We start from the raw sequence: 15,853 nt of genomic DNA, 5'->3' as shown, positions 1-15,853 counted from the left end.
ATTCCAAGAATAAGTAATGAGTATGACTATTAGGCATATGCAACATAAATTGATGAGGTGTTATTGGAGCGCACTTCATGGTGCTGAAAGGATAGCGCCAGGATCGTGCAATGATTAATTAAAGCAGAACCTTGTGGTGCTGATGGATAGCTGAAGGATAGCTCTGACATTCAGCCAGTTCAGGAACAAACAATCATTTGCAGTAGGCCTATAGCCCAGTAGGTCTTCAACAATGTGGTATACAGTGCCTTCAGAAAGTATTCACACACCTTGATTTTCCCACATTTTATTGTTACAACCTGAATTTAATATGGATTAAATTTAGATTGTGTAAAAATTAAGATTTAGATGCACTATTGTAAAGTGACTGTTCCACTGGATGTCATAAGGTGAATGCACCAATTTGTAAGTCGCTCTGGATAAGAGCGTCTGCTAAATGACTTAAATGTAAATGTATGTTAAATGAAAATCTGAAATGTCTTGAGTTAAGTATTCAACCCCAAGTTCAAGAGCAATAATAATAATAATATAGGTTGCATGGACTCACTCTGTGCAATAAATGTTTAACCTCTAAAAGTCTGAGATTTTTAGGTATCCTAAAAATATAAAATGGCTTTTAGTACTACAGTATAGACCATAGAAAAACATTGACTTACACATTCATAAAAGGCTAAAAAGACCAAAATAGTATCATAAGGAATAAGGTTTTGAAGTGTCTGTCCTATATCTAGGAGACATAGGAAAGCTCAGGAAATATATATACACTACCGTTCAAAAGTTTGGGGTCACTTAGAAATGTCCTTGTTTTTTAAAGATTTTTTTTTTGTCCATTAAAAAAATATACATTTGATCTGAAACACAGTGTAGACATTGCTAATGTTGGAAATTACTTTTGTAGCTACAAAATGGTGGAATATCTCCATAGGCGTCCAGAGTCCCATTATCAGCAACCATCACCCCTGTGTTCCAATGGCCAAATTGTGTTAGCTTATCCAAGTTTATAATTTTAAAAGGCTATTTGGCTAATTAGAAAATCATTTTGCAATTATGTTATGTTGAAAACTGTTGTTCTGATTAAAGAAGCAATAAAACTGACCTTCTTTAGACTAGTTGAGTATCTGGAGCATCAGCATTTGTGGGTTTGATTACAGGCTCAAAATGGCCAGAAACAAAGACTTTTCTTCTGAAACTCATCAGTCTATTCATGTCCTGAGATATGAAGGCTATTCCATGCGAGAACTTGCCACCAAACTGAAGATCTCGTACAGTGCTGTGTACTACTCCCTACACAGAAAAGTGCAAGCTGGCTCTAACCAGAATAGGAGGAGTGGGAGGCCCCTGTGCACAACTGAGCAAGAGGACAAGTACATTAGAGTGTCTAGTTTGAGAAACAGACGCCTCACAAGTCCTCAACTGGCAGCTTCATTAAATAGTGCCCGCCCAACACCAGTCTCAACGTCAACAGTGAAGAGGCGACTCCGGGATGCTGGCCTTCTAGGCAGAGTTGTAAAGAAAAAGCTCCTTTAAAAGACAGACTAAATTTCCGTTAAAAGACAGACTAAATTTATTTTAACACGTACAGTAAGCTAATACCATTTTTTTTTTTACCAGTCTCTGTATATCCCCAGTGTCTGTCCAGTGTCTGTCCAGTGTCTGTGTTCTTTTGCACATCTTATTTCTTTTTTTTTATTGGCCAGTATGAGTTATGGCTTTTTCTTTGCAATGAATATCCCTTTGAGCATGCTGAAGTTACACTTTGGATGGTGTACCAATACACCCAGTCACTATGAAGAAATTGGACATCCTTCCAAACTCAGTTCCTGGAGAGATAGGAAACCATTCAGGGCATTCAAAATTAGGCCAATGGTGATTTTAAAACAGTGACAGAGTTTAACGGCTGTGATAGGAGAAAACTGAGGAAGGATCAACATTGTAGTTACTACACAATACAAAAAATATTTCAAAGCATGCACCCTGTGTTGAGGAACAATAGTAAATGTTAAGGAACTATAGTAGTGACACACATGATCGAGGGATACTACAGTGTGTAGTACAGTCATCTACAGTTTACTACATAATTATAGTAAGTACTGTAGTATTCTATAGCAAACTATTATTTTTTCATGTGGGTACCAAACTCCCCAAAAATATGCTTGTGTTTCTGTGGTCGATGAATGAGCAACACTTAGTCGTCTGCTGGTTTTTACCTATGATGACAAAGACAGCCATTCTGATAACATAGTGCAAACAGTATTCCTCGACTGCAGACAACAAAAACATAGACTTTCCCATTAAACAAGCTTTATTCGTGTTACGTCATGACAATACCGATATGAGGTCGGACATGGTGTATTAAGTGAGGATTTGTGCTGCAATGTGATACTGTGTGAAGTCAGCATGCCATGTGATACAGTATATAACACAACATAAGTCCAGTGTTGGTATCAGCACGCAATTATCGTCAACTAAAAACAATTATGTAGAAGAGTGCAATTGGCACAGATTGAAATCAAAATTATTACTTGACATGGCAGAATGCAAGAACTGTAAAACATATATGGACAAGAGGGCAGGCTCTGTGATAAAGAGTCAGAGAGAAATAAAAACTGAATGATATAGTTAGAGAGTAAGGGAGAAATAGAGGCTGATAGAAAGACAGTAACAAAGACAAAGCGAGTAAAGAGTGAAAGCTTGGTGGCTACGGATCCTGTCAGACTGCTGTGGCGAAGCCTATGCGGTTGTTGCGACGGTCAAACTCTGTGTAGTAGCGGGCGATGAAGTTGGCTCCCAGGATCCAGATAGGGCCAGTAGGGGGAGGCACATCCAAACCCCTAAAAGTCACGCTACATATGTCCTCTCCAAACTGAGATTGCTGCAGACACAAATAGAGTTCAAAGCACAAAACATCTTGGTAAAGACTTTCATAAATGTATATGCAGTTGAAGTCGGATGTTTACATACACCTTAGCCAAACACATTTAAACTCTGTTCTTCACAATTCCTGACATTTAATCCGGGTGAGAATTTCCTGTTTTAGGTCAGTTAGGATCACCACTTTATTTTAAGAACGTGAAATGTCAGAACAATAGAATGTTTAATTTCAGCTTTTATTTCTTTCATCACATTCCCAGTGGGTCAGAAGTTTACATACACTCAATTAGTATTTGTTAGCATTGTCTTTAAATTGTTTAACTTGGGTCACTACTAGAGTTAACCCACTGTTCCCAGGCCGTCATTGAAAATAAGAATATGTTCTTAACTGACTTGCCTGGTTAAATAAAGGTAAAATAAAAAATACAAATAAATAAATAAATAAATACATTTTGGGTAGCCTTCTACAAGCTTGCCACAATAAGTTGGGTGAATTTTATGATGGCCACTCCAATAGCTTGACTGTTGTGCTTAAGCCATTTTGCCACAACTTTGGAAGATTTCTTGGGGTCATTGTCCATTTGGAAGACCCATTTGTGACCAAGCTTTAAAATCCCCACTGATGTCTTGAGATGTTGCTTCAATATATCAACATAATTTTCCTACCACATGATGCCATCTATTTTGTGAAGTGCACCAGTCCCTCCTGCAGAAAAGCACCCCCACAACATGATGCTGCCACCCAAGCTTCACGGTTGGGATGGTGTTCTTCGGCTTGCAAGCGTTCCCCTTTTCCCTCCAAACATAACAATAGTCATTATAGCCAAACAGTTATTTTTGTTTCATCAGACCAGAGGACATTTCTCCAAAAAGTACGGTCCCCATGTGCAGTTGCAAACCGCAGTCTGGCTTTTTTATGGAGGTTTTGGAGCAGTGGCTTCTACCTTGCTGAGCGGCCTTTCAGGTTATGTCGATATAGGACTCGTTTTACTGTGGATATAGATACTTTTGTACCAGTTTCCTCCAGCATCTTCACAGGGTCCTTTGCTGTTGTTCCGGGATTGATTTACACTTTTTTGCACCAAAGTACATTCATCTCTAGGAGACAGAACGCATCTCCTTCCTGAGCATTTTGATGGCTGCATGATCCCATGGTGTTTATACTTGTTTGTACAGATGAACGTGGTACCTTCAGGCGTTTGGAAATTGCTCCAAGGGTGAACCAGACTTGTGGAAGTATACAATTTGTTTTCTGAGGTCTTGGCTGATTTATTTTGATTTTCCCATGATGTCAAGCAAAGAGGCACTGAGTCTCAAGGTAGGGCTTGAAATACATCCACAGGTGCACCTCCAATTGACTCAAATTATGTTGATTAGCCTATCAGAAGCTTCTAAAGCCATGACATAATTTTCTGGAATTTTTAAAGCTGTTTAAAGGCACAGTCAACTTAGTGTATGTAAACTTCTGACCTACTGGAATTGTGATTCGTGAAATAATCTGTCTGTAAACAATTGCCAAAACTATAGTTTGTGAACAAGAAATTTGTGGAGTGGTTGAAAAACGAGTTTAATGACTCCAACCTAAGTGTATGTAAACTTCCCGAATTCAACTGTATGCAATTGTCACGGCTGATTTCCTCCTCTTCGTCTGAAGAGGTGTAGCAGGGATCGGACCAAAATGCAGCGTAGTTCGTGTTCAACATGTTTAATGAAAGACGATAACACTACACAAATACAAAATAACAAACGTGGCAAAACCGAAACAGTCCTATCTTGTGCAGAGAACACAAAGGCAGGAAACAATCACCCACAAAGTACCCACAGAATATGGCTGCCTAAATATGGTTCCCAATCAGAGACAACGATAGACAGCTGCCTCTAATTGAGTCCAATCTAGGCAACCATAGACATACACTCTACCTAGAAAGGAACAGCCCCATAAACCGACAAAAAAACCTAGATAAGACAAAAAACACATACATCACAAATGTCACACCCTGACCTAAACAAAATAACAAGGAAAACAAAGAATACTAAGGTCAGGGTGTGACAGTAATGCAATGTCACAGCTATAAGCAAGGGATAATCAACCAGGGGCTATGTATTCCATTTGAAAATAATGAACTACGTGGAAGGTATGTTCCACGACATGCTAGCAGAGTGGAACTAATCTTCCATGGAGTTGCATATTGATTATCCCTTTTATACAATGGCTATAATTGAACACATTTGCCACTAAGATGTGGTCATTTGCAGGTAGAAATGTCCCGTATCTTTAAAAAAAAGTTTGAGCGCTGTATAAATGCAGTACACTGTAGTATAACTGTAGTTAGTGTGCAGTAAAGCTGCAGTATGCTGCAAATACTGCATCTATGTGTCGTGGGTGTGGAGTCAGACGCAGGAAACAGAAAGTGCAATACGGTGCTCTTTAATGCACTCATGCAACACTGGGTGCTCAAAACTAAATGCCCCAAACACGGGGGCCGAAAATAGTACAGTAGAATACACGACCAGGAACAAACACGTTCCTCTACTACAGAACCGAAGGTCACAATAATTAATCCCGCACAAAGAAACAGGCGGGCCGGCTGTCTAATAAAGCCCCACTAATGACTCCCTAACAGGTGCTAACAATAAACATACAAGGAGGGGGAGGAAAGACAATCAGTGTCAGCTAATAGGCCGCCGGAAAGGGGAGCCACCCTCGGTCGGACTCGTAACATCCAAAATACGTTTTTTTTAGTGCAGTAATTTTGCAGTGTAAGTGCAGTTGCAGTGCAGTATAACTGCAGTTACACTATTCTGCTATTATCGCGTCCAAAATACCACAGTTTACTGCACTTTAACTGCCGTTTCAAAACTACAATATTTTTTTGTAAGCGGTGTTCAACATCTATGAAGTAGCTAGTAAGTTTACTGCAGTAGTTGACTTGGTAACCAAACAAACAGACTTGCGAGTTCATCTAACCAAACCATACGTCCTAGCTTTCTATTATGAAAATCAAATTCAACAATGCAATAACGTTAATGTTTTCAATTCAATTTTTGCTTACAAAAGCAGCTCAAATATAGAACATGTGAGAATGAACTAGCCATTGAATTCTGCCGTGCTGATATACCATGCATTATAGGGAAATAATGTACATTCTAGAATGCCCTTTAAGCCAATCAGAAATGATTATTCAACAATGCCATGGTATAAATCCAAAAGAAACATGACATAATAGCTGCGAAGTTATCAAAGACAATCACCCTGTACCTGTATCCCAATCGAGCTCGTTTCCATGTTGCTTACCCATAAAATGTAGTCTCCTTCAGTGAGTGAGTACTCATGGCCTCCCAGGTGGAAGGTGACACTGGGTAAGGACTTTACCAGTTCACAGTTCACAGTATACTGAAAAGGGGACAAAAAACACAGTTTAGTCCACACCAGAGGGGTATTCCAGAAAGCCGGATTAGTGACTTAATTCAAACCAGAATTTACGGCTCCAGAAAGAGTTTGAAAGAGATTCTGATCAGAGACTATAGTAACGAATGCGCTGAAGCGAATCTGTTACCTAATAGGTTACGTGATTTTAGCCTATGCTGGTGAACGAATACGGGATTTATCCGTAAAATCAGATTCCCGTTTGTCACTATGGCCGGTCCTTTCTTTGAAGATCAACTTGACATCGGAGCCTGCATTGTTTGCCGTGCTTTACAAAGTAAATTAATTGTCCCTCAAAATAGATCCTTTAGATCATTCAGAAGAAGTTCTTTGAATATTATCGTTTTTCAGCACAATCACTCATATCTGGTCAATTTACTCAACCCATATATAGCAAATGTAAATGCTGTTTCGCTTTGACTATACAAACTCTGTGTATTGCGTTGCGATTTTTTCCCACTGGAAGTTTCCGGTACAATGTGGGCGATGCTGAGCTATTTTTTTATGTATTTGTTGCATTCCCTGGCCATCAAGCTGTCCATATGATCAAGGAGGACTTTTACAGAATTGCAGGTAGGCTGACTGTCAGGGAAGCTTTGCTAATCTCAAAATCAATAAACATAGGCAACATGATAAACAGCCTAATTCATCCTGCAGATTTTCCCAATGTCATTGGTGCTATAGAATCAATGTTACAATAAACGTGCTCTATAAAATGAAAACATGATCACCCATGTGTGTATGCTAAACTTCTTAGATATTGGAATCGTGCTACTTCTTTTGCGCACTTACCCTGGCTCCAATTTTCTGCGAGGCTCGCTCTGGCTTTTGCTGTGGTGGATATATTACTTTCGATGGTAAATATGTGATCATATTCATTGCATGTTGTCACATTTGTTTCTTGTTCTAGACTTGTGAAATATTGGACTCTGTCTTTTGACTCCAGTTCTATCGTTTTTTCCTGTTATCGAAATGAGGACCTTTTTGAATGTTGCCTTACAACCTGCCAGTTGTCAGATCAACCAAACTGCACTTCGCTTGGCCTAATAACTTAATAGAGAAGCAGCCATTCTGGAACCAAGAAATCCGGGACTCCCTCAGCTAATTAAGACAAGACGGATATGTTCAGGAAATCTTGCATTTGTTAAACCATTTTTCTGGAATACCGACTCTGAAGATAATATAGTTAAAGGGGCAATCTGCATTTGCTACATACATTTTTTTGTACTTATAAATTAGTAATTTGTAGGTCCTACCCATTGATTCTTGAAACATTTTACTTATAAATGCCTCATGAGCTTAGTTCATGTCATATCCCATCAGAAGTCAAAATATAACCTTGTTTTATTCCAATGTTTTGTAAAAAAAAATGTAAACACACACTGTATAGACTAAAAACATGGTTAAAACTTGAGTGGTTATATTCTTGCAGGATAATCCCTTAGCTTTTAATGGAAACAGTGTCAGGGAAATACTTTATTATTGTTTCAACTGCAGATTGCCCCTTTAAGAGACTGGCTGAGGTGATTCATTTAATCTGGTGCAGGCCTGGTGCCCCGTTCAAAGCCCACTGAGAAGTTGGCTCTCCGCTCAAAACAGAAGTGACGTAGGAGCATGTGGAGTAACGAGTAGGATTCTGTGTTTTCACATGCATAAAAACATATATTTTATGGACGATGCACAATGCTGCCAACATGACCGAGCGGCGCAGATTACTGTTTGATTTGAGGCGGGTACTCCTCCCTCACAGCTTTTGCCGGCTCACGTCACTGGGCCATAGACAGGTGACAAGCAGCATAATCAAATCTGCCCAATTTGTGATGTACATACCCCTCCCTCTACCAGCTCTGTGGCTCCAATGGTCTTCATCAGTACAGACACAGAAGAGGCAGGGCCTGTAATGTAGGAGGAGCCTGTGTCAATCACAGCCATGCAGCCCTCCTTACAGAACAGCATCTCCTCCCCCACAGACACCCTGGTAGAGAAAGATAATTACACATATTTATTTCTACCTTTATTTAACTAGGCAAGTCAGTTAAAGAACAAATTATTATTTTCACTGACGGCCTAGGAACAGCGGGTTAACTGCCTTGATAAGGAGCAGAATGACAGCTTTTCACCTTGGGGATTTGATCTTGCAAACTTCCGGTTACTAGTCCAACATTCTAACCACTAGGCTACCTGCCTCCACCTATACATACATACATACATACACACATACATACATACATACATACATACATGCAAATGCACCTGCACTGACCAACAGAGCGACAGACAACATACACACAGACCTATACAACTTTCCCATCTCACCCTTTCATGTTGACCTCCCATTTTCCTGCCTCACGGGTGCCCATGTAGTTGAAGGTACCAGTGTAGTAGTCTGGGTCTGTCCCTCCCAGCACTAGCTCTCCACCTGGTTTGTGCATTGGATCTCTGAGAGAAGAAAAACATATTGTGGACTAATTCACAGATTCTAAAAGTACTTATTTGTGTATGTGGAGGAATAATCTGTATATGAACAGTGATAGTGATATCTCCTACTTGCTGTAATAGACAGAGAAGACGTCGTCCTTGAGGACGTGCTGGGACATAATGCGGTCGAACACGGGGGTGATGCCGTCGATGGCCACGATGGGGTAGCCCATCCCCAGGACCCCATCAAACTTGGCAAAGATGAAGGGGATGGCAGGCAGGGCTGTAACCTCAGCAAATACCTGGACCACTGGGATGCCACCCACCTAGAGGAAGCACAGAGTAAGATGTTATTCCATAATACCTAGATAAAGGTTTTCCCCCAGTGAGATGATCCTACTGTAGACCACTACTTATGGGCAAGTCTACTATTATTTCCCAAATTTGATCATTAAAAAGGACAATAAAAATAGGTGATAGGAAACAGATTAGGAGAAAGCGAAGGAAGGTTGTTTTCCTGTTGAGGTGTTGCGTTACACTCACCACAACCACATCCTCACTCAGGAACCCTCTGACGTTTCCAGAGGCATACTGGATGGAGAAACCTGTCCCGTTCTCTATGTGTGTTCGGGATTTGGAGGCATCATATCTGTTGTGGGTAACTGAGAGTTCAAAGGTCACTGAGTCATAATCATCCGGGAACATCATCATCTCTGGTTACGCAATCATACAGGTTTTGTGTGTGTGTGTGTGTGTGTGTACTCACAGCAGGCAGTATAGAGAGGGGAACAGTTGTAAGAGGGCACCCACAGGTTAGCTGAGCCTGTATCAAACACCACATTGAATATCTGAGCAGGAGAACCAATACTGATCTCCCCATAATACTGGGCCTGAGAAGAAGAGAGAAGAGGAAGCAATGAATCATTTACACCACTGAGTTGGGCATAGGTTTCGTGTCCTCTCATTTATGTGCTAATCCAATGTCAATTGCATCTATGTGTTGTCAGAGCAATGTGTGCAGGTGGTCTCTCACATCCAGGTAGTTGGTGAGGGGGGTGGGGGTGGTCCCGTTGCTGGTGGAGGGGTCATCTTTGCTTTTCTGGGCCAATTCAGCAAAGAACTGGGCTGGGGACACCCCTATCTCATGCAGAGTCTCTCTTATGGAGGGCATCTTCTTCAGACTGATCCTGATCAGAGAGGACAATGGTAAGGAAAGACCATCCAATAAAATGATATATAGGGAGTGACCAGGGGTGGGGTTATACAATCCAGTCTGCAATCTTGGACGATTTGGAGATATAAGACCATGTGTCCTCGTGTCAGTATGACATTGTTGTTTCTACAGCTCTGCCAAAAATACACATTCTTTATTGAGTTAGTTAAGCAAAAGAGGCTGGTTTAAATGGATAAAATACACCCAAGTATCCATTCAACCTCCTTTGCTGTCTATCGTAGGTGACATTACATCGTAGGAACATAACACTGAGGACCATAACACATTGCAGAGTAGACTTCATATAGTGAGACACACAAAAAAAATGGTTACCTTTGTAAGGCATTGGTTGTGGTCATCGTCAGTGACAGAGCAATCACACACACCCAGCAATGCATCAGCATGGCCATGGAGACTCTGAAGAGCGAAGGAGTGTAGAGAAGACGCACAAGTTATCCTAGTATCGTTCCTCCGGGCACACCAGCTGGTTGTATATCCAATCTTCTGAAAGATTGGCCCCTCTCTCTCTTTCTCACTGTCTGTCTATTCTTTTTATACCATCTCTCCTTCACTCCTTTAATGAGTTCTGACCCAAAGGCCACTGGCTCGGAGTTTCCCTAGAAGTGTCCACCAAAAACAACCCTCTTCTCCCCCTCCCTCCCTCCCTCCCCCTCCCCCTCCCTCCCTCCCTCCCTCCCCCTCCCTCCCTCCCCCTCCCTCCCTCCCTCCCTCCCTCCCTCCCTCCCTCCCTCCCTCCCTCCCTCAGCCAGCACTCCCCTGACAAACGGGTCCCAGAGCGAGGTTTAAGCTGTGACCCCTGGGAACATATTGGATACAGAAAGCAGGGAAATAAGGGTTTGAGAGAGAGAGAGCTCTCTAGCCATGCTGGGCTTCCATCATCATAGCTGCAAGGGTGAAGGCCTGTGAGAAGAGGAGTGGGTGCCTTGGGTGGGGTGGGGGATAAAGAAGGGAGAAGCTGTAGAGGGGGACAGAGGAGTAGGAGAGGGTGCTGACAGGGATCAACCAGGCTTACAGTAGGAGACAGAAAATTGCCTTGTGAAATCTGGAAAGTAGCTATAAGATCCGAAAGCAATGATTGCCAGATTATGCAGTAATACATTAAGACCTAGTGAAATGGTCTGTAAAAACATCACAGACCAGATGTTAACTTAAAGTGCCATCTCTTTCCTTTCTGCTAAAGTATACTGCATCTGCTCCAACTTGACACTGTATGCTGCAATGATTTCCCTTTATCTTCCCTGTCTTAAGTGGAGTTTTCCCATACCCTTCCAGCTCGTATCTGCAGAGTAGAGAGCAGTCACACCTGTGTGTTTACACTCTCCTAATACAAAGCTGTACTGCTAGCAACTCAACTCTACTCTCATTCGGTAGGTTATTAATTATTAGGCACTAAATCCATTGGGACAAGACAACACCTGTCTCTGAAATATTCCAAATCAATATTCCAGATAGGAATACTCAGTAGGAAATGGAGCAAATCCTAAACTTTGTTTGTGGGGGTTGTGCTGTGGACCTCAGACTAGATACTAAGCTAGTATCACGTTTTAAGGTAGGACCCAGGTGCAGACAGTGTTGAGGGATCAAAAGTTTATTCCTCATACAGGGGCAGGCAAATGCTAGTTCAAGGCATGCAGGGGTCAATAATCAAGGGAGGGTGTAAGGTACAGGACAGCAGGCGGGCTCAGGGTCAGGTCAGGCAGAGATCGGTAATCCAGAGTAGTGGGGCAAAGGTACAGGACGACAGGCAGGCTCAGGGTCAGGTCAGGCAGAGATTGGTAATCCAGAGTAGTGGGGCAAAGGTACAGGACGACAGGCAGGCTCAGGGCAGGCAGAACGGTCAGAACCGGGAAACTAGAAAATGGGAGCATGACAGCTAGGCTAGCTAATGTCTGTCTGCAGGCTAACCAATAACTGTAAATGTACAGGCCTACATATGTGCGAAGAGTACAGTTTTGGATTTTGCTCATTTTTAGATATATTGTTTAGAACAATATATATTCTTCAAACATGTCAAATTTCCAGGTTGGGCTCTCTGGTACATATTTCCCAAATGAAGCTATGACCCATTTTATACACACCAGCAGAGGGATTCCCTTTGAATCCATTTCCTCATTGACTGTGTTGGTAGTGCTCATAAAATAATAACTTCAAAAGTAGCACAGATCCCATTCTAGAAATTGCATGTGCTTGTAGAGTATATTAAATAAAACAATATGTCTAAAAATGAACAAATAAATAGAAAAGGGGTACTTTTGATACATTTATATGAATATGTTTTATGTTGATAACATTTATGTTAATTTTTTTTTTCAGAATCTAGACATACTCCATATTTTAGCTGACAACGTCAGGAAAAGGATACGCACCCTTCAATGGGGCAGAAGTCCGTGTGTTGTCGTGATTCTGGGTGGCCAGAGACAGTGTCTTCAGAAAGTATTCACACCCCTTTAGAGTTGGACTTTAAAATTCATTACATTTAGATTACAAATTCATTTAAAATGAAATGCTGAAATGTCTTGAGTCAATAAGTATTCAGCCCTTTTGTTATGGCAAGCCTAAATAGGTTTAGGAATAAAAATGTGCTTAACAAGTCACATAAAAAGTTGAATTGACTCAACTTGTCTACGATAGTTTTTAACATGATTCTTAAATGACTACTGCACCTCTGTGCCCAACACTTACTATTATCTGTAAGGTCCTTAAGATTTGAGCAGTGAATTTCAAGCACAGATTCAACCACAAAGACCATGGAGCTTTTCCTACGGTTCACAAAGAAGGGCACCTACTGGTAGATGTGTAAAAAAAATTAACAGACATTGAATATCCCTTGCATGGTTTGAGCATACAGTTATTAATTTTACACTTTGGATGGTGTATCAATACACCCAGTCACTACAAAGATACAGGTGCCCTTCTTAAATCAATTGCCGGGAGAGGAAGGAAACCACTCAGGGATTTCACAATGAGGCCAATGGTGATTAAAACAAGTTACAGAGATTAATGGCTGTGATATGAGATACCTGAGGATGGATTAACAACATTGTAGTTACTCCACAAAACTAACATAAAGGACAGAGTGAATAGAAGGCGACCTGTAAAATGGATTCAAAAACATACATCCTGTCTGCAATAAGGCACTAAAGTAATATTGACAAAAATGTGCATATTGTACAATGCAAATATTGTACAATCCTGGTGTGCACAGCTCTTAACCAAAAAGACACCAAATCGCTGCCAAAGGTTATTCTAACATGTATTGACTGAAGGGGTTGAATACTTATCTAGTCAATATATATTAGTGTTTTATTTTCCATTAATTAAAAAATATATAATTTGACTTCCACTTTGAGTTTACAGAGCATTTTGTGTAGATTGTTGACACAAATGATAATTAGAACCATTTCAATCCCATGAACACAATGACATGTGGATAAAGTGAAAGGGTGCGAATGTTTTCTGAAGGTGCTGTAGCTAGCAACAATGACAAGAATCTGTCATGTGGGGAATTGTAGGTGGCTCGTTTCAGTTCGTTTAAAAAAAATCTTGTTCTTGATACTATGTCTAATTTTGAAATGCTTTGACTGATGTCATGTCAGTGCTAATATGGCAAACATTCCCTAACTAACCGACAACTGTAGCGTTGTATTTGAGAGACAACAAGTGCTCATTGTGCACATTTGATATGTTTTCAATAAACATTGGAGACAAAATATAATTTACATGTTGTCAACAATTTTAAGCTAACTGAGTTTGTTTTGCCTCGTAGTTGCTCACCCACCAGTTTAGCTGATAAACAACCAACCCTTTTATAAGGAGTATAAATGACACCAAGATCTTGTCGGCATCATGTATAGTTTACGCATCATAAGGGTCTTAAAGCAGCCATGTATAGGTCTAAAAATGACCTAAAATATCCACTTTCATCCCCCCCAAAATATGTGTTATACAAATGTAAAAGGTATGTTAAACATCCTTCCTCTCAATGAAGTTTCTACATGAGAATTGTCACAGCAACCTGAGATACCAAAACTATTTTTGGGCCTTATTGGTGTGGAATTGCCCATATGTACAGTATCTACAGTATATTGTATACTGTAGGCTATGGAACAGTATCTACCCTATAGTGTATACTGTAGGCTATTGGTCAGGGGCTAGCTAAGGTCTATTGCTTGCTGAGGTCTCTCTTGCGCTATCTTTCACTGTTACCTCAACCAGCAAGATTTGGTTCCCACAGTTTCTGCTCTGTGGGGCTGGGGTCATATTTGTGTACTGTAGTGACCACCCAGCCTAGCAGGAGATCTAGGCGTCCACGTCAGGCATAGACTTGGACAGCCCTAGTAGAGGTCAGGGGTCAGTCCTTCAGCTATTCCATAGGCAGAACTGCCAGGAACCTGGTAACATGGTCAGCCACAGTTTAAGGGGCTAATGACAACTTTCTAGTTGACAGATAGCATCTCAGTCAAGGGGAAAAGGTGCTTTGGTTTCACAGAGAGGGAAATGTTGGAAATCATGTCAAACATGTTATTGGTCGCATACACATGTTTAGTAGATGTTGTTGCGGGTGTAGCGAAATGCTTGTGTTTCTAGCTTCAAAAGTGCAGTAATACCTAACAGTACACAACAATACACATGTATCTAAAAAGTAAAATATTAGGAAAAGCAATGTCGGAGTTCGGAGAAGAAATATAAATATATATATATATATATACACAGTTGAAGTCGGATGTTTACACACACTTAGGTTGGAGTCATTAGTTTTCAACAAGTTTTCAACCACTTTTTCAATCATCATACTTAGGACATCTACTTTGTGCATGACACAACTAATTTTTCCAACAATTGTTTATATACAGATTATTTCACTTATAATTCACTGTATCACAATTCCAGTGGGTCAGAAGTGTACATACACTAAGTTGACTGTGCCTTTAAGCAACTTGGAAAATTCCAAAAAATGATTTCATGGCTTTAGAAGCTTCTGATAGGAAGGAATTGACATCATTTGAGTAAATTGGAGGTGTACCTGTGGATGTATTTCAAGGCCTACTTTCAAACTCAGTGCCTCTTTGCTTGACATCATGGGAAAATCAAAAGAAATCAGCCAAGACCTCAGACATTTTTTTATAGACCTCCACATGTCTGGTTCATCCTTGGGAGCAATTTCGAAATGACTGAAGGTACCACGTTCATCTGTACAAACAGCCTGTCGTTCTCAACTAACATCAAGGCGGTGGCCCGTTCCTGTAGGTTCATGCTCTACAACATCCGCAGAGTACGACCCTGCCTCACACAGGAAGCGGCGCAGGTCCTAATCCAGGCACTTGTCATCTCCCGTCTGGATTACTGCAACTCGCTGTTGGCTGGGCTCCCTGCCTGTGCCATTAAACCCCTACAACTCATCCAGAACGCCGCAGCCCGTCTGGTGTTCAACCTTCCCAAATTCTCTCACGTCACCCCGCTCCTCCGCTCTCTCCACTGGCTTCCAGTTGAAGCTCGCATCCGCTACAAGACCATGGTGCTTGCCTAAGGAGCTGTGAGGGGAACGGCACCTCAGTACCTCCAGGCTCTGATCAGGCCCTACACCCAAACAAGGGCACTGCGTTCATCCACCTCTGGCCTGCTCGCCTCCCTACCACTGAGGAAGTACAGTTCCCGCTCAGCCCAGTCAAAACTGTTCGCTGCTCTGGCCCCCCAATGGTGGAACAAACTCCCTCACGACGCCAGGACAGCGGAGTCAATCACCACCTTCCAGAGACACCTGAAACCCCACCTCTTTAAGGAATACCTAGGATAGGATAAAGTAATCCTTCTCACCCCCCCCCTTAAAAGATTTAGATGCACTATTGTAAAGTGGCTGTTCCACTGGATGTCATAAGGTGAATGCACCAATTTGTAAGTCGCTC

General features: G+C 41.3%; 1 protein-coding gene across 1 annotated transcript; it reads right to left on the bottom strand.

Annotated features, from left to right (window-relative positions):
• Positions 1-2,285: 2,285 nt before the first annotated feature.
• LOC124021234 (renin-like) lies at positions 2,286-10,490 on the bottom strand. The gene is made up of 9 exons (XM_046336585.1): positions 10,263-10,490; positions 9,750-9,903; positions 9,483-9,606; positions 9,260-9,378; positions 8,846-9,042; positions 8,615-8,737; positions 8,129-8,273; positions 6,167-6,265; positions 2,286-2,872 (listed from the first exon to the last, which is right to left on the bottom strand). Exons 1-9 carry the CDS (start codon positions 10,337-10,339, stop codon positions 2,711-2,713), a joined length of 1,200 nt encoding a protein of 399 aa, XP_046192541.1. The 5' UTR covers positions 10,340-10,490; the 3' UTR covers positions 2,286-2,710.
• Between the last annotated feature and the right edge of the window lie 5,363 nt (positions 10,491-15,853).

Source organism: Oncorhynchus gorbuscha, linkage group LG03 (genome assembly GCF_021184085.1).
Source record: "Oncorhynchus gorbuscha isolate QuinsamMale2020 ecotype Even-year linkage group LG03, OgorEven_v1.0, whole genome shotgun sequence".
NCBI lineage: Eukaryota > Metazoa > Chordata > Actinopteri > Salmoniformes > Salmonidae > Oncorhynchus > Oncorhynchus gorbuscha.
Note: the sequence above shows the minus strand (reverse complement) of the source record. Positions and strands in the feature narration are given on the sequence as shown.